The sequence below is a fragment of the Bufo gargarizans genome, chromosome 1, assembly GCF_014858855.1.
Source record: "Bufo gargarizans isolate SCDJY-AF-19 chromosome 1, ASM1485885v1, whole genome shotgun sequence".
Lineage (NCBI taxonomy): Eukaryota > Metazoa > Chordata > Amphibia > Anura > Bufonidae > Bufo > Bufo gargarizans.
The window spans coordinates 70,979,770-71,003,590 of NC_058080.1; the positions used below are offsets into that span (position 1 = coordinate 70,979,770).

Below are 23,821 nucleotides of genomic sequence, written 5' to 3' on the forward strand. Positions count from 1 at the left end.
TTCATTCTGAGGAATACGTTTTATGGGTAATTCAGCATTATGTGAGGCGAGGGTATAGGGGGGGGGGGGGGTCCGGGCACCTCCTGTGCTTCCATTGCTTCATGTATCTATCAGTGTATTTTACAGGCCCCTATCCTATATGTCGTATCCAATCTAGATATAAGAGCCAACCCCCCCACCACCACCAACCCCCCATATATGTAACGTTGTCCAGGAGGCTGTTTTCCTGGGAAGCGGGGGTAGCACACTGACCCATTCATTTCTATGGGGCTACGCACACATCCATGTAGCTATTCCACAGATCATAGAACTTGTCCTACCCTAGTATTCTGGTCCATGTTTTGGATGAGAAGAGATGAGGGACTGTCCCCACTGCCGAAGAGGCTCCCTCTGCCGCCCTGATTGACCAGGCTGGACATCTCGCCTGGCCCTGCCAATCTTGTGCCTGTACTGCTGACCTAACTAGCTAGCAGTGCAAGCGTCGAGGCTCTGATACTGCTTATGAAGCAATGACTGTTCATGTGCCACTACCCGGGAGTGTAGCAGAGCATGCAGTCGCCGCTCCGGTAGCGGAAGCAAAGCCTCTGATTTTACACCAGCAGTGGCACAGGCGCGAGATTGTCAGGGCCAGGCAAGATGTTTGGTCCTGTCAGTCAGGTGGCAGAGGGAGCCTCTTCAGCAGTGGGGACAGTCCCTTGAAGGTGAAGAAATGTTGTTGATGAGACGAATCCTTTTGTGAGAATCGATTTTTTTTCCGTCACTTGCCATTTCTGTGGGAAAGTTGTCCAGGTGAAGGCCAAAGGGGTGACCCTATCAGCCATAGCAAGAGAAGTTGGTTGTTCCAAGTCTGAGATTTCTAGAATATTGCATCTTTACAACATCACAAACATATTCAAGTCCCCCAAGAAGGCTGGTCGCCCTCGAAAGACAAATGCAAGAGAGGACAGGATAATGCAGAGAATCTCCATGGGTAATCATTTCAACACTGCAGCTGGACTTGCTCGCCAGTTCAGCACTGAACAGGGTAAGGATCTGTCTCGTCATACAGGGTCTCCACGTTTCAGAGAATTTGGACTGAAAGCCCACTCTGCAGTGACCAAACCTCTTATTGGCAAAAAGAGTCAAAAGGCTGGACTCGCCTTCACCGAGGAGCCTGATCTAAACCCAATAGAAAAGCTCTGGAAAATCCTTGGTGACAAAGTTATGGTCAAGAAACCCACAACAGTCACAGAACTGTTGGTGACTGGAAGAAGAGTGGAGCAAAATCCCACCAGAGCCGTGTGAGAGACGAGTGATGTCCTGTGGCCGCAGATGTGCGGAAGTCATTCCAAAGCAAGGGCCTGTGCACTTCTACTGATTGGTGGCTGGTGTAGCCTGCAGGAGATGGAGTTAGAACCTTTCTCTGTGCTACAGTCATTGCTGTTCTCTAATTATCATCATCAGGTTTTTTGAAAAATAAAGGTTTTTATGTTGATATACACCGTTATATGCTATGGCATGGTGTACCCCTTACAAAAATCCTTCAAATGATGATCAATGTAGATTACATTATTTCTGAAAAAATCAAGTGTTGATAAATTGTTCTCTAATTTTGATCACCAGTGTGTGTGCGTGTGTATATATGTGTGTGTGTATATATATATATATATATATATGTGTGTGTGTGTGTATATATATGTGTGTATATATGTGTGCGTGTGTGTGTGTGTGTGTATATATGTGTGTATATATGTGTGCGTGCGTGTGTGTGTGTGTATATATATATATGTGTGCGTGTGTGTGTGTGTGTGTATATATGTGTGTGTGTGTGTGTATGTGTGTATATTATATAACACCAGTACATTTAGCTTTTTGTTTGCTTTAAAAAAAAAAAGATAAAAGCAAAAGTATAATTTTATAATAATTTATATAATACACATTTTTGTAATACACAATGTCACAAAACCACTGGTACTCCTATTGAAAGCAGCTCAGGATGGTGGTGGTGATGCTCCTGCCATATCCTGCTGGAAACATCTATTTTCTGTATAGTAGATCGTATATAGCTGAATATTGCCCTGCATTGAAGAGTGGTACTTCCAGCTGGCATTTAAATAGTCTTGCCTTCCGCGAACAGATGATACTCCCATTAAGAGCAGCTTAAAGGGGTTTTCTCGGTTATAATGAATTTTAGGCAAGTGCCCACAGCCTTCCCCCTGAAACAGAAAATTCCCACTAACCTGCGTCCCACCGCTCTGGTTCTCCACGCTGTCTCCCGTCTCCACGCTGTTTAGATCCGGTGGTGCATGGGCATACATCCACCGCTCCAGCCAATGACTGGCTTCAGCAGTGACACGCTGCTTGTGGCCACATCACCACTGAAGTCATTGGCTGGAGCGGTGCACATGACCATGCCCATCGGAAGAATACTGTGCAGGAACCGGAAGATGGAAACATCGGAGCCGGTGTAGAGCACCAGAGTGGCGGGGCGCAGGTAAGTAGCTCCTTGCTCCCTTGCACAGTGTTGGCTCTGGCTGATGGTTTCTTTCCGTTTCCTAAAGGGTACAACGCATGTATCTAATGCCCTCCTGCTGACAGGTGGTACTCCCAGCACACTTTGTTTGAATCGTGTTTTCTTCTGACAGATGGTACTGCCATTCCTTTTTTGCAGTGCAGAGGCATGGACAGACGTACACTCCGTAGTACTTCCACGGGCTTCTGATCTGTGCCTCTGTTCCGTTGTGGACATGATATGGTGCGCACACGGCCGGTGCCTGTATATTGCGGACCTGCTGTTTGCAGGCCACAATATGGGCACGGGCACACTAAAGCTATTCATCCGATTACCCCCATTGACCTGCATCGTGGTAGAGGGGAGTAAGTCGCTGACAAACACCTCTGACAGCGGCATGTCTCTATGAGAAATTCAACATGTCCGACCCTTCATTCCCCCAGCATCTGCCGCACACTGCCCGCTGTTATGCTGCCCAGTGGTAATTGCCAGTTTCAGTCAAGTTTGCTCTGATGTTTATGGCCCCCTTTAAGAGAAAATTTGATGATTACCGGACAAATTTATCCAAACTATTGCAAGAGTAACATGGACCAGTCTTCAAAAAAATAAGAGCTTTGAGTCAATCCTCTGTACTAGTTGTGAAAAACCCTTTCCGCTGTGTCTTTCCACTTTTGTGTTGGACTATATGGCCGCAGTCGCACACTGCTAGTCTTATGTGTCATGCTCTGCTGCCATCTTGTGGTCAGATTTCATGTTCTCAATTTATCCTGTGCAAAGCAGTAATCAAAGCAAAAGGTGGCTACTTTGAAGAACCTAGGATATTATATATTTTCAGTTGTTTCACACTTTTTTGTTATGTATATAATTCCAAATGTGTTAATTCATAGTTTTGATGCCTTCAGTGTGAATCTACAATTTTCATAGTCATGAAAATAAAGAAAACTCTTTTGAATGAGGAGGTGTGTCCAAACTTTTGGTCTGTACTGTATATAATTTATATAGGGGGAGATATATATAATTTTTTATTTTAATTTTTTTTATTTTTTTTCGCTTAAAGAGGACCTTTCACTACTCTACAAACGAAAAACTAACTATACCTGTGGGCAGAGCGGCGCCCAGGGGTCCCTCTGCACTTACTAGTAAGTCTGGGCGCTGCTCCGTTCGCCCGGTATAGGCTCCGGTGTCTGCGCTCCCTCTGACTGATTTCTTGTAGGAGGCGTGTCCCTTGCTGCACTGCTGGCCAATCGCAGCGCACAGCTCATAGCCAGGCTATGAGCTGTGCGCTGCGATTGGCCAGCAGTGCAGCAAGGGACACGCCTCCTACAAGAAATCAGTCAGAGGGAGCGCAGACACCGGAGCCTATACCGGGCGAACGGAGCCGCGCCCAGACTTACCAGTAAGTGCAGGGGGACCCCTGTGCGCCGCTCTGCCCACAGGTATAGTTAGTTTTTCGTTTGTAGAGTAGTGAAAGGTCCTCTTTAAGAAAGGCTCCTGTATAGAGCCGAAACGTCGCGCATGTCCCACTGGGGTAAATAAAGACTTTTTTACTTTCTGGAGTGCTGCCCTTTTTTATATATATATATTTATTTTTAATGATTGGGCAGGTAGGGGTTAATTCACAGCCCGCAGGCTCACAGTGTTACAGCCAGCAGGGGGCACTCTCACATAAAGCAGAGCGCTCCCCTGCCAGCTTGCTCACTTTACTCTGCAGTGGATGGTTGTAGCACCCTGCTACAATGATGCCATGCAGAGAGACTGCTTGTACTGGTCTCGGGGATACTTACTGTGCCCGCAGCTGTCTATTGACAGTGCGTTCATAGTGACTTGGGGTGCCATGTCGACGCCTTTATACATTGGGTTGCAGTTCAGAGCCCACCACCACCACGACGTATGAAGTCATGCAGCGGTAGGGAAAAGGTTAAAGGGAATCCATGAGGAGTTTTCACTGTGCCCAACTCCTGACCGCACCAGCTGGGAAGAGCAGGGCAAACTTACCTTTTGTGGAGTTTTTATTATTAGTAGTGAGAATATAAACTTTTAGGTTAAGTTCACACTTTGCAGTTTCCTTTACGAATTGCTGTGTGGATTCCGGACCGCAAATCCTCAGCAACGTACTGTGCAGTACAAGTCTATGGGATTTTACACACCCCATCTACTTGTTGCGGATTGGACTGCCAGATCTTCAGGATGACCACAAGGGCCTATTCACACGACCGTATTGTTGGTCTGCGTACGATCCACATTTTTTGTGGGTCACACAAGGACGCATTCATTTCTGTGCGGCAGCAAAGATCCAGACAGTAGACAGTTGTCGTCCGTATGCTGTCCACATCCGCGTGGCCAAGCCGCAAATTGACTGTTCTGTGGTCAAGAATAGGCATTTTTTTCATTGGGGCCTGTGAACAGTGCGGGAAACGCACAGCCCATCCATGTTTTGCAGACCCCTAAACGGATGCGGTTGTGTGACTGCCCTCTTATCTTGTGGATTGTTAGTGGATTAATCACAGATTTCTTCCATTACACTCAGTAGTTAAAATCCAAAAGTAAATCTGTGTGTGTGTGTTACTTATCTGCTACAAATCTGCAGCGTGTGGCGTTACAGTGTGTCGGCCTGCAGTCCGGACGGGGGAGCTCACATAGCACTGTGTAGACTGGATTCGGCCACTCCACTGTATCTCTGTAACTCCCATAGAAGTCAGTGGAGACAGCGGCGTACTTACACAGCCTCTTCCCCAGTGATTCCCTGCAGTGATGGAGAGACCCCCTTTAAGGATAGGTGCGGGTCCTAAACACAGAATGAAGTTATAAAAGTATGGCTGCCTGCAGCCAGCACTAGGGCGAGATTGCAGAGGGGACCTGCACTTCCCTCCAGAGGTAATGGGGGACGACGGCAGCCACCCGTCCCCAGTACAGCACTGTGTGACCTCGAGGTTCTGTCCTTTGTCTCATATTTTTGGTTTCTCTTTTCTATGTAGATCAACAACATTGGGAAGCTGAAGGATTTCCTGCTGGAGCACAGGAAGGATTACATTAACGCCTGCAGGTGAGCGCCACCATGCTTAGAGACGAAACGCGTGAGCGTCTGTGTGTGCATGTGTGTACCGGCTTATATATGTATACAGGGGCGTCTGTGTGTGCATGTGTGTACCGGCTTATATATGTATACAGGAGTGTCTGTGTGTGCATGTGTGTACCGGCTTATATATGTATACAGGAGTGTCTGTGTGTGCATGTGTGTACCTGAGTGTGTTTGTGTGTGTGTATATATATATATATATATGTGTATATGTATATATGTATGTATGTATACAGGAGCGTCTGTGTGTGCATGTGTGTACCTGAGTATATATATGTATACAGGAGCGTCTGTATGTGCATGTGTGTACCGGATTATATATGTATACAGGAGTGTCTGTGTGTACCTGCTTATATATGTATACAGGAGTGTCTATGTGTGTACCGGCTTATATATGTATACAGGAGTGTCTATGTGTGTACCAGATTATATATGTATACAGGAGTGTCTATGTGTGTACCGGATAATATATGTATACAGGAGCGTCTGTGTGTGCATGTGTGTACCGGATTATATATGTATACAGTTGCAAGAAAAAGTATGTGAACCCTTTGGAATGATATGGATTTCTGCACAAATTGGTCATAAAATGTGATCTGATCTTCATCTAAGTCACAGCAATAGACAATCACAGTCTGCTTAACCTAATAACACACAAAGAATTACATGTTACCATGTTTTTATTGAACACACCATGTACACATTCACAGTGCAGGTGGAAAAAGTATGTGAACCCTTGGATTTAACCACTTCAGCCCCGCTAGCTGAAACCCCCTTAATGACCAGGCCACTTTTTACACTTCTGCACTACACTACTTTCAGGTGGGTGTTCATTTCCTGCTGGAGCACAGGAAGGATTACATTAACGCCTGCAGGTGAGCGCCACCATGCTTAGAGACGAAACGCGTGAGCGTCTGTGTGTGCATGTGTGTACCGGCTTATATATGTATACAGGGGCGTCTGTGTGTGCATGTGTGTACCGGCTTATATATGTATACAGGAGTGTCTGTGTGTGCATGTGTGTACCTGAGTGTGTGTGTGTGTGTGTGTGTGTGTGTGTGTGTGTGTGTGTGTATGTATATATATATATATATATATATATATATATATATATGTGTATATGTATATATGTATGTATGTATACAGGAGCGTCTGTGTGTGCATGTGTGTACCTGAGTGTGTGTGTGTATATATATATATATATATATGTATATGTATATATGTATGTATGTATACAGGAGCGTCTGTGTGTGCATGTGTGTACCTGAGTATATATATGTATACAGGAGCGTCTGTATGTGCATGTGTGTACCGGATTATATATGTATACAGGAGTGTCTGTGTGTACCTGCTTATATATGTATACAGGAGTGTCTATGTGTGTACCGGCTTATATATGTATACAGGAGTGTCTATGTGTGTACCGGATTATATATGTATACAGGAGTGTCTATGTGTGTACCGGATAATATATGTATACAGGAGCGTCTGTGTGTGCATGTGTGTACCGGATTATATATGTATACAGTTGCAAGAAAAAGTATGTGAACCCTTTGGAATGATATGGATTTCTGCACAAATTGGTCATAAAATGTGATCTGATCTTCATCTAAGTCACAACAATAGACAATCACGGTCTGCTTAACCTAATAACACACACAGAATTAAATGTTACCATGTTTTTATTGAACACACAATGTAAACATTCACAGTGCAGGTGGAAAAAGTATGTGAACCCTTGGATTTAACCACTTCAGCCCCGCTAGCTGAAACCCCCTTAATGACCAGGCCACTTTTTACACTTCTGCACTACACTACTTTCACCGTTTATCGCTCGGTCATGCAACTTACCACCCAAATGAATTTTACCTCCTTTTCTTCTCACTAATAGAGCTTTCATTTGGTGGTATTTCATTGCTGCTGACATTTTAACTTTTTTTGTTATTAATCAAAATTTAACGATTTTTTTGCAAAAAAAACGACATCCATATATAAATTTTTCGCTAAATTTATTGTTCTACATGTCTTTGATAAAAAAAAAAATGGTTTGGGTAAAAGTTATAGCGTTTACAAACTATGGTACAAAAATGTGAATTTCCGCTTTTTAAAGCAGCTCTGACTTTCTGAGCACCTGTCATGTTTCCTGAGGTTCTACAATGCCCAGACAGTACAAACACCCCACAAATGACCCCATTTCGGAAAGTAGACACCCAAAGGTATTCGCTGATGGGCATAGTGAGTTCATAGAACTTTTTATTTTTTGTCACAAGTTAGCGGAAAATGATGTGGTTTTTTTTTTTGTTACAAAGTCTCATATTCCACTAACTTGTGACAAAAAATAAAAACTTCCATGAACTCACTATGACCATCAGCGAATACCTTGGGGTGTCTTCTTTCCAAAATGGGGTCATTTGTGGGGTAGTTATACTGCCCTGGCATTTTAGGGGCCCAGATGCGTGAGAAGAAGTTTGAAATCAAAATCTGTAAAAAATGACATTTCCCATTTTTTTATTTTTATACAAAGTTGGCATTTGACCAAGATATTTCTCTCACCCAGCATGGGTATATGTAAAATGACACCCCAAAACACATTCCCCAACTTCTCCTGAGTACAGCGATACCAGATGTGTGACACTTTTTTGCAGCCAAGGTGGGCAAAGGGGCCCACATTCCAAAGAGCACCTTTCGGATTTCACAGGCCATTTTTTTTACACATTTTGATTGCAAACTACTTCACACGCATTTGGGCCCCTAAAATGCCAGGGCAGTATAACTACCCCACAAGTGACCCCATTTTGGAAAGAAGACACCCCAAGGTATTCCGTGAGGGGCATGGCGAGTTCCTAGAATTTTTTATTTTTTGTCACAAGTTAGTGGAATATGAGACTTTGTAAGAAAAAAAAAATCAAAAAAAAATCATCATTTTCAGCTAACTTGTGACAAAAAAAAAAAAATTATAGGAACTCGCCATGCCCCTCACGGAATACCTTGGGGTGTCTTCTTTCCAAAATGGGGTCACTTGTGGGGTAGTTATACTGCCCTGGCATTCTAGGGGCCCTAATGTGTGGTAAGTAGTTTGAAATCATGTGTGACACTTTTTTGCAGCCTAGATGCGCAAAGCGGCCCAAATTCCTTTTAGGAGGGCATTTTTAGACATTTGGATCCCAGACTTCTTCTCACGCTTTAGGGCCCCTAAAAAGCCAGGGCAGTATAAATACCCCACATGTGACCCCATTTTGGAAAGAAGACACCCCAAGGTATTCAATGAGGGGCCTGGCGAGTTCATAGAAATTATATATTTTTTGGCATAAGTTAGCGGAAATTGTTTTTTTTTCCCGCTAACTTGGGACAAAAATGTCAATCTTTCATGGACTCAATATGCCCCTCACAGAATACCTTGGGGTGTCTTCTTTCCGAAATGGGGTCACATGTGGGGTATTTATACTGCCCTGGCATTTTAGGGGCTCTAAAGCGTGAGAAGAAGTCTGGAATATAAATGTAAAAAAAAAATTACGCATTTGGATTCCGTGAGGGGTATGGTGAGTTCATGTGAGATTTTATTTTTTGACACAAGTTAGTGGAAAATGAGACTTTGTAAGAAAAAAAATAAAAATTATAATTTCCGCTAACTTGGGCCAAAAAAATGCCTGAATGGAGCCTTACGGGGGGGGGGGGTGATCACGGTTTCTATATGGGGTGATCACCCCCCTGTCATTGATCACCCCCCTGTAAGGCTCCATTCATACGTCCGTATGCGTTTTGCGGATCCAATCCATGTATCCGTGGATCCGTAAAAATCATACGGACGTCTGAATGGAGCCTGAGAGGGGGGTGATCAGGGAGTCTATATGGGTGATCACCCCCCTGTCATTGATCACCCCCCTGTAAGGCTCCATTCAGACATCGTATGTGTTTTGCGGATCCGATCCATGTATCCGTGGAGCCGTAAAAATCATACGGACGTCTGAATGGAGCCTTACAGGGGGGTGATCAATGACAGGGGGGTGATCAGGGAGTCTATATGGGGTGATCATGGGGGTTCATAAGGGGTTAGTAAGTGACGGGGTGGGGGGGGGGTGTAGTGTAGTGTAGTGGTGTTTGGTGGTACTTTACTGAGCTACCTGTGTCCTCTGGTGGTCGATCCAAGCAAAAGGGACCACCAGAGGACCAGGTAGCAGGTATATTAGACGCTGTTATCAAAACAGCGTCTAATATACCTGTTAGGGGTTAAAAAAATCGCATATCCAGCCTGCCAGCGAACGATCGCCGCTGGCAGGCTGGAGATCCACTCGCTTACCTTCCGATCCTGTGAACGCGCGCCTCTCGCGAGATGACGCACGGATGCGTCCAGGAGGAATGAATCGACCGCCTCCCGGACGCATCCGTGCGTTCAGCGGTCGGGAGGCGGTTAACAACTGGTTGAACCTCCTTTGGCAGCAATAACTTAAACCAAACGTTTCCTGTAGTTGCAGATCAGACGTGCACATCGGTCAGGAGTAATTCTTGACCATTCCTCTTTACAGAACTGTTTCAGTTCAGCAATATTCTTGGGATGTCTGGTGGGAATCGCTTTCTTGAGGTCATGCCACAGCATATCAATCGGGTTGAGGTCAGGACTCTGACTGGGCCACTCCAGAAGGCGTATTTTCTTCTGTTTAAGCCATTCTGTTGTTGATTTACTTCTATGCTTTGGGTCGTTGTCCTGTTGCAACACCCATCTTCTGTTGAGCTTCAGCTGGTGGACAGATGGCCTTAAGTTCTCCTGCAAAATGTCTTGATAAACTTGGGAATTCATTGTTCCTTCGATGATAGCAATCCGTCCAGGCCCTGACGCAGCAAAGCAGCCCCAAACCATGATGCCCCCACCACCATACTTCACAGTTGGGATGAGGTTTTGATGTTGGTGTGCTGTGCCTCTTTTTCTCCGCACATAGTGTTGTGTGTTTCTTCCAAACAACTCAACTTTGGTTTCATCTGTCCACAGAATATTTTGCCAGTACTGCTGTGGAACATCCAGCTGCTCTTGTGCAAACTGTAAACGTGCAGCAATGTTTTTTTTGGACAGCAGTGGCTTCCTCTGTGGTATCCTCCCATGAAATCCATTCTTGTTTAGTGTTTTAGGTATCGTAGATTCTCTAACAGGGATGTTAGCATATGCCAGAGACATTTGTAAGTCTTTAGCTGACACTCTAGGATTCTTCTTCACCTCATTGAGCAGTCTGCGCTGTGCTCTTGCAGTCATCTTTACAGGACGGCCACTCCTAGGGAGAGTAGCAGCAGTGCTGAACTTTCTCCATTTATAGACAATTTGTCTTACCATGGACTGATGAACAGCAAGGCTTTTGAAGATACCTTTATAACCCTATCCAGCTTTATGCAAGTCAACAATTGTTAATCGTAGGTCTTCTGAGAGCTCTTTTGTGCGAGGCATCATTCACATCAGGCAATGCTTCTTGTGAAAAGCAAACCCAGAACTGGTGTGTGTTTTTTATGGGTCAGGGCAGCTGTAACCAACACCTCCAATCTCATCTCATTGATTGGACTCCAGTTGGCTGACACCTCACTCCAATTAGCTCTTGGAGATGTCATTAGTCCAGGGGTTCACATACTTTTTCCACCTGCACTGTGAATGTTTACATGGTGTGTTCAATAAAAACATGGTAACATTTAATTATTTGTGTGTTATTAGTTTAAGCAGACTGTGATTGTCTATTGTTGTGACTTAGATGAAGATCAGATCACATTTTATGACCAATTTGTGCAGAAATCCATATCATTCCAAAGGGTTCACATACTTTTTCTTGCAACTGTATGTATACAGGAGCGTCTGTGTGTGCATGTGTGTACCGGATAATATATGTATTCTGGAGCGTCTGTGTGTGTGTGTATCCGAGTATATGTGTATACAAGATCGTATGTGTGTGCGTGTGTGTAACTGCATATATATGTTCTTTGGGGCCACAAAAAAAAAAAACATGTTCTGTTCTTGTCCATTTTGCAGACAAGAACAGGTATTTCTATTATGGCCTTTCGTTCTGCAAATTGCGGGAACGCAGACGGGCAGCATCCGTGTTTTTGCGGATCAGAAATTTGCGGACTGCAAAACACGGCGCGGTCGTGCGCATGAGCCTTTAGATGAAACTGACGTAACTGACCTGAACAGAGCCGAGCTGACTCTGTTGGCTACAGAGGAGTCCGTTCAGTTTCCATTCAGAATACTGTGTTTTGACTGGATGTACAGAATCTGTGACGGGCGCCACAATCGGGAGCCTCCAACGCAGGTGCGAACTCCTGCTACCATGAGGCATTGAGGCCATTGTGTTGTCATGGAAAAATGCATGGATTCATCTGTTATGAACGTCACCCAATATCCTTCAAGGGGCTTTCCAGGACTTGGATATTGATGGCCCACCCTCAGGATAGGTCATCAGATGGGTGCGGGTCAGACACCCTGCTCCCCCACCAATTAGCTGTTTCTAGAAGCTGCCGGCGCCAGTCACCTTTGGCGACGATAACTACAACCCTCAACATGCAAACATGCTCAGCTGTTCTTCTCTCTTAGAAGTCAATAGAGCATTCTGAGAGTTGTGGTGAACAGCTGGAATGCCGCAGGTTGCTGATCCCTTACCCGAGCGGTGATCGAAGCAGGAAGCGGAAGGCTCCATCCTCTGTGTAGTGGCCGTACTAGGGTACTGCAGCACATCTGCCATGCCCCATGCCATGGTGCCAGGAAGAAGACCGTGTATAGAGGCTTCCGGCCCCAGCTGATTGGTGTGGGGTACCAGGTGTCTGAGCCCCAATCTTCTAATATTGATGACCTATCCTTAGGATAAGCCATGAATATCCACATACCGGAAAACCCCTTTACTATCTCTCCTTATATGAATTAGGATTCTCCCATTATTATTCATTCACCGGAGAATGTCGGATATCCCAGCAGTATTCTGGGAAGGTAGCTGACAACCGGCGCAGAAGCCGTAACGATGTCCTAGAAATAGATGCACCTAAATACAAGTATAACAGGATGATTTTTGTTCTTGATTTAAGGCAGAATTTCATATTTATGACATTTGGGTTTGTGGGCTTAGTTCCAGTTACTTTAACGTAAAGAGCAGTTTAAGAGTTAGCCTCATTTCCCATACATTCACTGTCCAGCAGATGGCGCTGTGGTACTGCGTGTTGTAATCATTAGGCGCCTCCTTCCCCCCTGTTCTGTTACTCCTCAGTGTTCAGCCATGGACCTCTCTTGCTAGACTAAATATTTATCATTGTATTACCTCTGTTTAGGGGGTATTTGGTGTAATTCTGGAGCTGGGGAGATTTTATTACATTTATATTAGTAGTTTATTATATATGTGCTTCTTATACGGCAAATATAATAAAGGTTGGAGAATACTTCTGCGGGTTATTACACATTTATACTTTTCAGAGGGAGGGGGTGCCGAGGATTAGGGTTCAAAACCCCTTTTACAATTGGCAGATTTTCACACAGCTTGTCCATAGCCTGGCGGGTTTTGCTGCAGATTTTAGTTGTGAACCCAAACAGGCAAATATGTGGCAAATACCCAAAGTGGTCAAATACGCATTCAACAGAATGGGTGATAAGTCGTAAATCAACGGGGACCTCTAGTATGAGTAGTCTTTACTAGAGACTTGATGAAGTGGGGGTTAAACCTGCCTTACATTATATGTACATCAATGTGTGAGACTAGTCGGCCATTGAATGTCTGTCCCTGGACGGCAGATGGATTGATGAACCTCTGCTAGCGGCCTATCCCCCTCTGCCTATTCAGAACACATGTACGCTCCGCTCAGCCAAGCATGCAAGTATATTGGCCAATTGGGATAAATAACCGTCAACCAAATGAGTGTATAGCACGCCTTACATTGGACTACTCACTACCACGGTTCCCACTGGAGTTTGTGGAACCACTGCATCTCTATTATCCAGTGAACATCAGTGCCAAGGAACATATCCAGTACCGTGGGCCCTCCCTTCCAGCGACGCTGTGGCCCCACACCTGAAGACTGCGTAAACACCTGTATTTTTATAGTAATGAATAGAATATGATGTTAGAATATGATAGTGTGCACCCAGTGTTAAAGGGGTCGTGTCTCTTCAGTAAATGGCATTTATCATGTAGAGAAAGTTAATACAAGGCACTTACTAATGTATTGTGATTGTCCATATTGCTTCCTTTGCTGGCTGGATTCATTTTTCCATCACATTATACACTGCTTGTTTCCATGGTTATGACCACCCTGCAATACAGTAGTGGTGGTCGTGCTTGCACACTTTAGAAAAAAGTGCCAGAGTTTCTGGTGGCCGAGACGTCGGGAGCGCACATAGGTTGGTGCTGTTTCCTATAGTGTACAAGCGCAGCCACCACTGCTGGATTACAGGGTGGTCGTAACCATGGAAACGAGCAGTGTATAATGTGATGGAAAAATTAATCCAGACAGCAAAGAAAGCAATATGGACACTCGCAATACATTAGTAAGTGCCTTGTATTAACTTTCTCTACACGGTAAATGCCATTTGCTGAAGTGAGACAACCCCTTTAAGGATGTTGCATCAGTGGATGACTCTATTTAACTCTTACCAACTCTCCTGGAAATCTGGGAGGCTCCTGGAAATAAGATAGACCTCCCAGAAGAGTTATCGAATCCCCTGTGAGCTGCCAAAATATCCTGGGTGGGAGCATTTCACGACCTTCCTTCTTCCCTGGATGCTGCGTCATCAGACTCTGCTTGCATGCTAGGATGCGCGCCCTGTGGGTGGCGCTCTACATATGTTCTAGCCCCAATGGAAGGACCTGCACAGCCAGGTAGTTCTGATCTGACAACTGGCTAAACCAGACATGTCAGGAGAGGGGACAGGTCCTGAACTAAAAGGGTGTGGGGTTTCACATCCTTAATTTTCATGGGGTCTGAACAGGGCTTATGGTCTGAACAATAGGGTAAGGAGGGGCCTTTCAAACGGGGGTGACTCGTAGAAAGGGGCTCCATATGTCCAAACGTTTACTGCGTGTACTGCGGAAACAATGCCCCCTGCAGCCCATCTCCAGAAGTTGTCCGCTCTGCACTCCGGAGGAGAGTCCTCTCCTCCGCTGCATTCAATTTAACAGGCGACTGCTGGTAAATGAGTCGTACAGATAAGCGGCAGTCTGGTTCATCGTCCTGTATCGGCGGATCCCTCCAGATGCATTTCACCGTTCTGATGATATAGGCTGGTTTAATTTGGCGGGCAGAAAACAAGTGCGCGCCATTCACCTGTGCCCTCTGTGATGGGCAGGAGAGCTAGTTCAGAAGCGGCGTCATTGTGTGGGGGTATTGTAGCCCGCAGAGCTCCTAATCATGGGTTAATGTCACACACTTATCATTTCTTTGCTCTGAAGAAGCATTATAACCCGGGGAACATGGTATTAGGGTACTTTCACACTTGCGTTGTGAAGATCCGTTCCGTCGCCGGAACTGCCTGCCGTATCTGGAAATCCGTGTGCAAACGGATAGCATTTGTAGACGGATCCGGATGTGGATCCGTCTAACAAATGCATTGAAACACCGGATCCGTCTCTCTGGTGTCATCCGGAAAACAGATCCGTTAATTATTTATTTTTTACATTTTTAAAGGTATGCGCAGACCGGAAAACCGGATCCTTTTTGCCGGAACACTTGCATTAATGCATTTAAATGGCAAATAAATGCTGAATCCGGCATTCTGGCAAGTGTTCCGGAATTTTGGATGCTGCATGCTGCAGTATTTTCTCCGGCCAAATACCGTAAAAGGGACTGAACTGAAGACATCCTGATGCATCCTGAACGGATTGCTCTCCATTCAGAATGCATGGGGATAAAACTGATCCGTTATTTTCCGGTATTGAGCCCCTAGGACAGAACTCTATGCCGGAAAAGAATAAAAGAATAACACTAGTGTAAAAGTAGCCTTAGACAATCTGTACCTGCGCTAAATGATCGACTATCAAGAACATTATGGCCTGAAACAGAATTCTTCAGCTTTTATACAAATAACTGGTTACATGTGGAAAAGAGCTGCTTTAATGGGTTTTCTACAGAGCCGTCCCTCCTACCTCCTGATTTCCCATAGCTTTATGCCATTGTGTTTTCGTTTTTAGTTTTTTTTTTTAGTTTTTTTATGACCATTTTAACAAAAAAACTCTTTTAGACATTAATGTATATGTGCTTATACATTATACCCCTTATCCATAGAAGCCCTTGAACCCCTTGTTTGGGCCCTAAAGGCATTTTACCATTGACTTGTATCAGCTGCCACAGGATAGGTGATGAGGGTATGATTGCTGGGGGTCTGACTACTCCCACCAGTGCTAAGAACAGCGGCCCTCCTGTGTGGATGGAGTGGTAATGCGCATGTGTTACCATCGCTCCATTCAATCTCTATGGATCTGCTGCGGATAGCTCAATGCTATACTCATCAGTCCCCTAGAAATGAATGGAGCTGTGGTCATGCACACCACTTCACTCACACAGTGATGGGTCAGGGGCCCAGCACTCGGACCCCCAACTGTCATGTATTTATCACCTGTGGATAGGTGATAAATGTTGTTGGCGGATCAACCCCTTTAAATATGGGAGCACATCTTAGCAGACAATATAGAAAAACATATTACTGTATTTAGGAACCTAGTCTGTTACTAGCAAAAGAAAAAAAGATTGGATGACGGAATATAAATGCTGCTAGATGAAGGAGCCCTTTAAGCTCAGCTGTAAACAGACTGGTTTGACTTTGAGCTAGATTTAAGGGCGTTATTCTAAGTTTTTGCCCTTTAAACCCTGTACAGGGATCTGGTCTTCACTTCTGGGGAGCTACCAGGCCTCTAACTCTTGGAATATATATTTGGCAGCTGACCCACGGGGGTCAGAGACTCGTATCAGTAAACAGGCTGAGGTCACGTGTGAATCTGTGGGACTAGTCGGGCAGGCAGCAAGGGGTCAACACAGCAAATGGGCCAAGGTCAGGTCAAGTAGCGGAGGGTCCGAGTTGGTATACAGGTAGATGTCAGTACACAGGCAGACAAACAGAACAGCATACCTTAAATTGGTACTAGTACACTAGAAAACCTAAAGCTCCCCTAGAGGCTTAAGTAACCTGAAGTGTCCAGCCATTGGCTGATGTAAACTAGGGCGCATACGTTCTGGCCCATTAAGAACCATGGAGCACACGGCCTAAGGGGAGGCTACGGCCTGCAGCGGGACAAGCAGCTTTAGATCCTGGCGGTTGGGCCTGCTGCTAGCAGAGGAGGACACGCAGGCCCGGACCGTCGGCGAAGCAATAGACGGAGCAGAGTAAGTGACAAGGTGCCTGTGACCATCCACGGAAGCGGGAGAGCGTTGGGCACTTGCTGCTAGTAATAACTACATACAGTATTGTATGGTCTCTAATGCTCGACTATTTGCTTTTTTAGTCATGTGTCAAAATATTCCCGTATGACTGACGGCGAGCGCGACCAGATCGATCAGGACGCACAGACCTTCATGAGAGCATGCTCTGAAGCCATTCAGCATCTCCGGACAGAAGGTGAGCTGGTATATGTAGTGTATCTATGCGTTTATAAAGCTATCTAGCTTAAGGGCACGCAGTCTGTATATCCCCCACATATTCATGCATCCGCGTTCCAAGTGCTGTTTTTCTGCGCAGGTTGCTGTGTAGAAAAACCGTAGCGTAATGCGGTACAAGCAGAAATCTCATATACACTTTGCATATTTTTTCCAGCCAGAATTGACCTGCCATGCTGATTTGTAAATCCTGCGGATTTGAATTGCGTATTTCAATGCAAAGTGTGAGATCTGGGGCAAATCCGCAAGTAACACATACAGATATTGGTGTGGATTTGGTGTAAAAAAGCTGAGAAATCGACACGAAAATCCATGTGGAAAATCTGTTTTGTAAACCTACCCCTGTGTGCATCAGCTGCCCCTTCTGATAACAAGGCCCCCAAGGCTTTAGAAAAGGGAGGTCTTCTCAAGAAGTGGTCTTTTCGGGAGGTTCCACTTAGGGCTGAAACGATTATTCGAATAACTCGATTAAATCGAGTCAAAAAATTCATCGATGCAGTTTCCCTGCATCGAGTAATCGTTTACATCACGTGATCACGGAGCGGGAGTGAAATTAAGCGTCTCACTCACCGCTTCCGTGTCCTCCGGAGGTCAGAGAGGCAGGACTGAGCCGGCCGGCACAGCGGAGGGAGGAGGAGGAGGGAGTCCCTCCCCCCCCCCCCCCCCCACTGTGCGCGGCTGCCGCTGAAGACCAATGAGGACAGAGTAGGAGGAGGAGGGGAGGGACTGTGGCCACTGCGCCACCAATGAATGTGCCGGCCATATCCCACAGGGTCCCCCCATCATTGGTGGCAGTGTCAGTTCCGATCGGAGCCCCAGCAGTGTAATGCTGGGGCTCCGATCGGTTACCATGGCAGCCAGGACGCTACTGAAGCCCTGGCTGCCATGGTATGTTAGTGAGCAGAGAGCAGCGCATTATACTCACGTGCGCTGTGGCCGCCGGTCGCTCCTTCTTCTGTCTGTGCGGCGGATTGCTAATGCTTACAGCATTAGCAATGCGCCGCACAGACCTATGAGAAGGAGCGACCGGCGGCCACAGCGCACGTGAGTATAATGCGCTGCTCTCTGCTCACTAACATACCATGGCAGCCAGGACTTCAGTAGCATGACTCCTGGCTGCCATGGTAACCGATCGGAGCCCCAGCATTACACTGCTGGGGCTCCGATCGGAACTGACACTGCCACCAATGATAGGGGGGAGGAGGGGGACCCTGTGGCCACTGCCACCAATGATTAATACTGGGGAGGGGGGGGGGGTTTGCGTTACCAGAGGGGGCAGTTCAGAGGCTGGGGGCAGGCAGATCAGAGGCTGGGGGGGGAGGCAGATCAGAGGCTGGGGGGGAGGCAGATCAGAGGCTGGGGGGGAGGCAGATCAGAGGCTGGGGGGAGGCAGATGGAAAGAGAGTGGTTAATAGAGGCTGCAGGCACCACCTTGGCATGTATAAAGTTATTGGTTTAGAGAGGGGTTAATGAAGGCACCTCCAAGGTGCTTTCATTAACCTCTTCAAACCAATAACTTTATACATGCCTAATGCCAAGGTGCTTCCATTAACCCCTCCAAACCCAATGGGCATGTATAAAGTTATTGGTTTGGAGGGGTTAATGGAAGCACCTTGGCATTAGGCATGTATAAAGTTATTAACCCCTTCAAACCAATAACTTTATACATACCTAATTATGTACGTTATTTTAAGTAGCTTTTTCTTATTAGATTACTCGATGAATCGAGAAATATAATCGATAGAATACTCGATTTACAAAAATATTTGTTTACTGCAGCCCTAGTTCCACTGTATATTTTGTTGAGGAAGGAAGCAAACTTCATTTGGCCTTGATTGTCTAGAACTGTGAACCTTTTTGCCTTTGATGTAAAGGAGAGAAGTTGTTGCTTTTCTTTTAATCTAAAATAGTTAAACGGGTAGTCTCATCTATATGCCCCCATTGTCTTAGAGGTGCTGGACCCCCACCTTTATCGAGAGTGGTGGTGGGCGCATTGCACACGCGCAGCTTCCCTCTATTCTTTTCTATGGGGCTGCCAAAATTAGCCGAGCGCTGACTGAACTATTTTCGTCTGGCCCATAGAAATTAATGGGAGCGGTGGCCGGTCATGCGTGGTGCGCTCCCATGCACTTCTATGGGAGGAGCGCTTGGTGGTGGCCGGCCACCACTTTGTGGGGCTCCGTTCTGGATATAGGTGTGCGACCTACACCTATAAGACAATGGGGGCACATCCTAGCGATATACCCCTATTGTATGGGGTGAGACAACCCCTTTATTAGCCAGCATCAGCACCCATCTGGAAACTCCGTGATATTACTGTGAGCTTCAGAGGACTGGCGGAAGCCGCATGAGTACGCTACTACTGACCGGGGTGCCGCGTCACACTGGATCTTGTACTGTCCACTATTATACACATGGTGTGCAGTGAATACTCCATTTTGTACTCTGGTTGGGAGAGCACTAGTCACTGCTGCGCCCCACGTTTTGTAGTCTCGATGTGTGTGGACTCCGTTTAGCGGTGCTTTAATGGTTTGTATGTACCTTTTCTTTTTATGTAAGTTAGTGCTCATTTTGACGACCGTATCCCTTTTTTGCGGTCCGCAAAACACAGATACCTGCTGTGTGCGTTCTGCATTTTACAGAACGGCTCGGCCCTATTTTAGAAATGCTTATTCTTATCAGCAATTGCGGACAAGAATAGGACATGTTCTGTCTTTTTTGCAGGGCCACGGAAGCACGGATGCGGATGCAGCACCGTTGAAATGAATGGGTCTACATCCATTTCGCAAAATTGCGGAACGGATGCAGTCGTCTGAGTTTTGTGCCACCTTGCATTATAGATCACACAGTGTGAATGTGGAGATTGTGTGCAGCGCCCTTCAAGTACGATCCCTACTTCCATGTTTAGCGTTCCTTATCATAGGCATGGGTGACCTCTATTTGATACGGTCACAGAAATAACCAGTCCTCCGCATATGCTTAACTTTTCTATATCCTCCTATTTCTTTTCCACCTCTGTGAATTTGATGAAAACAATTTTACACAGAGCCGCACGAGGGCATCCGGGCACCCCCGGGTCATACGAAGCGGTTTTGGACGTGTTTTGTGAATGGTCTTCCATAACAATAAGCAGTTTGATCAAAGCAATGCAGTCACCAGTCACACCGCCATCCTCTGTCTTATCTGCATTTCTGCCATGTAGTAATGAGAAAATACTGATACGCCCGATGTCTTCCTCAGTCAAGCACATTTATTGTTCTTTTGACGTTTTCAGTTTCCTTTTAATAGGTTTGGTGGATATTATGGAGGAAAGTTTTACTATACAGTGAAATGAAGGCAGAGAAGGTACAATACCTGCAGTCATACTGCAGTGTGTGTGCTGCATACTAATGTGGATGGGGAGTACAGGCAGAAGGGTTAGGCAGCAGTACGTTGTCCGGCAAAATGCCGCTATTCATGCCCGAACCCTGGTGGACCCAGTTATGGTGAAGGGGATCCATAGGGCCCAGGGGTGTTCGGCTTCTTCCTCTGCAGTAACACCGTACCGGAATACCTGCCGCAGATGTGGACGAAGCCTTATGTCTTAAGCCTCGTTCACACGACGACGTGTGCTGTATGTGTTCTCCACGGACCGCACACGCCCGCATTCATTTTAATGTGTGTATTCAGACATCAGTGTTTTAGCACGTTCCGTGGGTTGGTGTGTTTTCAGCACGGATGCATGCTCTATTTTGCCCGTGTTCACGTATCCATCACGTCCATTATAGTCTATGGGTCTGTGACAAACACGTGTTGCATCCGTGTTTCACGGATCATTAAGAAGAGATGCTTTGAAAATTATTTTTCAGCTGTTCAGTGTCAGTGAAAGACGAACAGCAAAAAACGGAGACCCGGATCCTTCACGGATGCATCACTGACCACCTGCTCACGGATTTGAGCACGGACACGGACGTGTGAATGAGGCTTTAGTTTATCCAGTTTCGGATATCTGATCAGTAAATCTGTGTTTTTCATCTGTTTTTTTTCTGCAGCATGTAAGGAGACCATTTCCACTCAAGTTAAGGAGCACAGACTGGCCGTCCTGGACTTCATCGAAGACTATTTAAAAAGTAGGTTTTATTACAGGGGATCAGTCACCACACATCTGTATTTCACGGATCGATAATCAGGCGATTATCAGGAACGAACCAAATGTTCCCGATAACTGCCTCAACGTCTGTGGAGGTGAGGGCTGCATTTACATACAGAAATCACCTCTGCTGTATGGGAACAAGCAATGACCACGACGATCGCTTGTCCTCCTAGAGAATCATAGCTCCTGGGCGGCAGATCCCTGTTTAGATAGACCGTGCCTGCTTTAGATGTAAAAAAGTTGCAAACCCACTCTTTTAGCCGGAGGCTAGAAGTTCGGCCTCTGCAAATTTACTAACCTCTGAAACGGCATAAATATTGACATAAACTACTCCACTTAGGAAATAGAGTAGTTTTAGGGTCCATTCAGACGTCCGTAGTGCATTGCGGATCCGCAATACACCCGGCTGGCACCCCCATAGAACTGCCTATTTGGACAAGAATAGGACATGTTTTATTTTTTTCCAGAGCCGCGGACCGGAAGATCGGGGACGTGCTCCGGAGATGCGGAGAGCACATAGTGTGCTCTCTGCATCTATTCTGTCCCCATAGAGAATAAATGGGTCCGCGCCCATTCCGCAATTTGCGGAACGGATGCAGAACCATTATATAGACATGTGAATTGAGCCTTACTTAACAGTCACATGAGGGGACACCTAATTTATGACGAGACGCACTCCTTGTCATAAATAAGGTGAAATATATAACAGCGCGGATGAGAAACAAAGAATGTTTTTTGGTAAATGACCCCAAATGATTTTTGGTGATGCGATCAGTTGATGAAGAAGCTCATTTATCAGGTGATCGCTGGCATCTTTACACATGCTACTTATCAGGAACAAGCATTTCTACAATAATCGGCCTGAGGAACCAGTAGCTCTATGTGAGTGGGTTTGATAGTTTTACATATAGAGTTGGGGGTTTAGTGGGTGCTTAAAAAGGGTCTTAGTATTTAGGCTTATGTTCATTTGTTGGTTCTTCCTAACCTTTAGGTTATAGTGAAGTTGTGCTGTTTTCTGTTTCTGTGGCAGGAGTGTGTAAACTGTACTCCGAGCAACGAGCCATCCGAGTGAAACGTATGGTCGACAAGAAAAGATTGTGAGTATTAATGAAGTAGATGCTTATACTGATCGGCAGCAGGTGAAGAACATTGATTATCTCCTGACAATGGAATCTAGGATGGGGTGGGGTATATTAGACTGTCAGAAAAATAGTCAGTTGTAAGGATCTGAGAGACATCCACATGGACCAAACTGGAATGGTAGGACAACTGGATTAGAGCATCTCAAACAGCAGGTCTTGTGGGATATTTCCGTTATGGAATGATGAGTATCTACGAAAATGCTCCAGGGAAGGACAACCGGTGAACCGCTGACAGTATCATGGAAGTCTAAAGACTCTATTACATGGAGCAAATATCGTACAGATTCTTGCGAAAATGAATGAGAATCATGTGATGTAATAAATAATCAAAGATGAGCGACAAATCGCTTGTTCCTCGTCCATCGTGATCTTTCCATTGTTCCTCGTTAATAGATCCGTTCGTATAATATGAAGTCCTCTACTTGCTAACAATCTCATACATGCCTTGATCTGTCCTCCATCTTTACAAGGAACCGCAAGTACGAACGATTATGTTTATAATAAGCAAAATTCGCGTTGTTAACGAGTTGCTTCATCTTTGATCGTTTATCGTGATCTGTATGACATCTGCTGGTGTAATAGTACATTAAAGGGGTATTGCCATCTCAAACAATGGGGGCATATGGCTAGAATATGCTCCCATTGTCTGATAGGAGCGGGTCCCACCTCTGGGACCGGCACGTACTATGAGAATGGAGCGGGTAAATGAACGGAGGGTGCACTGCGCATGTGCAGCCACCCTCCATTCATTTCTATGGGGCTGACGAAAATTCTGTCTTCCCCATAAAAATGAATGGTAGTAGGGGTCGAGCGCGTGCCGTGCGCTCCTATTCACTTCTATGGGAGCAGCACTTGGTGGTGGATAGACCCCCGGGAAATCCGGGGTCCTCCAGCCATGGCTCTCCCCGCTCCTTTCTCCCATTTCCCCTCATTGTATCTGATGAGAATACCCCTTTAAGGCTAACTGATGTGGATGGGGATGAAGGCTAGTCTGGCTGCTTCAGTTCCGCAGAAGAACTAGTGGAGCACAGATTTCTGAAAAAGATACTGCAGGTTACGATTTAAAGGTTTTGCAGGTTGTGTATGTGTTCCCAGTATTTAGTGGTCCAAGAAAGTGCATCCTGTGACAGGTTCCTGGGTGCCCAAGGCTCATTAAGGTGTGGGGGTGTTGACCATATCTGGTCAGATCCCACAAAAGAGCTCCTGTAGGGTATGATAGAAGGGTCTCAAACCGCATGGCGCCACAGTTTGATGTGTGTGGGGCTGTGTGGTTGTCACATTGCTCATGCTGACCCCTGTCATGTAAAGCAACGCTTCCATCAGAAAGGGTCATTTTTGAAGAATGGTGTGAGGAACAGAACAGGATTTAAAGCTTATGTCTTGGT

General features: G+C 45.7%; 1 protein-coding gene across 1 annotated transcript in view; it reads left to right on the plus strand.

Moving 5' to 3' along the window:
• Nucleotides 1-23,821, plus strand: part of STX18 (syntaxin 18) — a 146,780-nt gene that overhangs the window by 67,988 nt on the left and 54,971 nt on the right. Inside the window, exons 2-5 of the mRNA XM_044283088.1 lie at nt 5,467-5,534; nt 17,012-17,124; nt 21,194-21,271; nt 22,325-22,391. Coding sequence (XP_044139023.1) covers nt 5,467-5,534; nt 17,012-17,124; nt 21,194-21,271; nt 22,325-22,391 — 326 coding nt within the window. The remainder of the gene's footprint in view (nt 1-5,466; nt 5,535-17,011; nt 17,125-21,193; nt 21,272-22,324; nt 22,392-23,821) is intronic.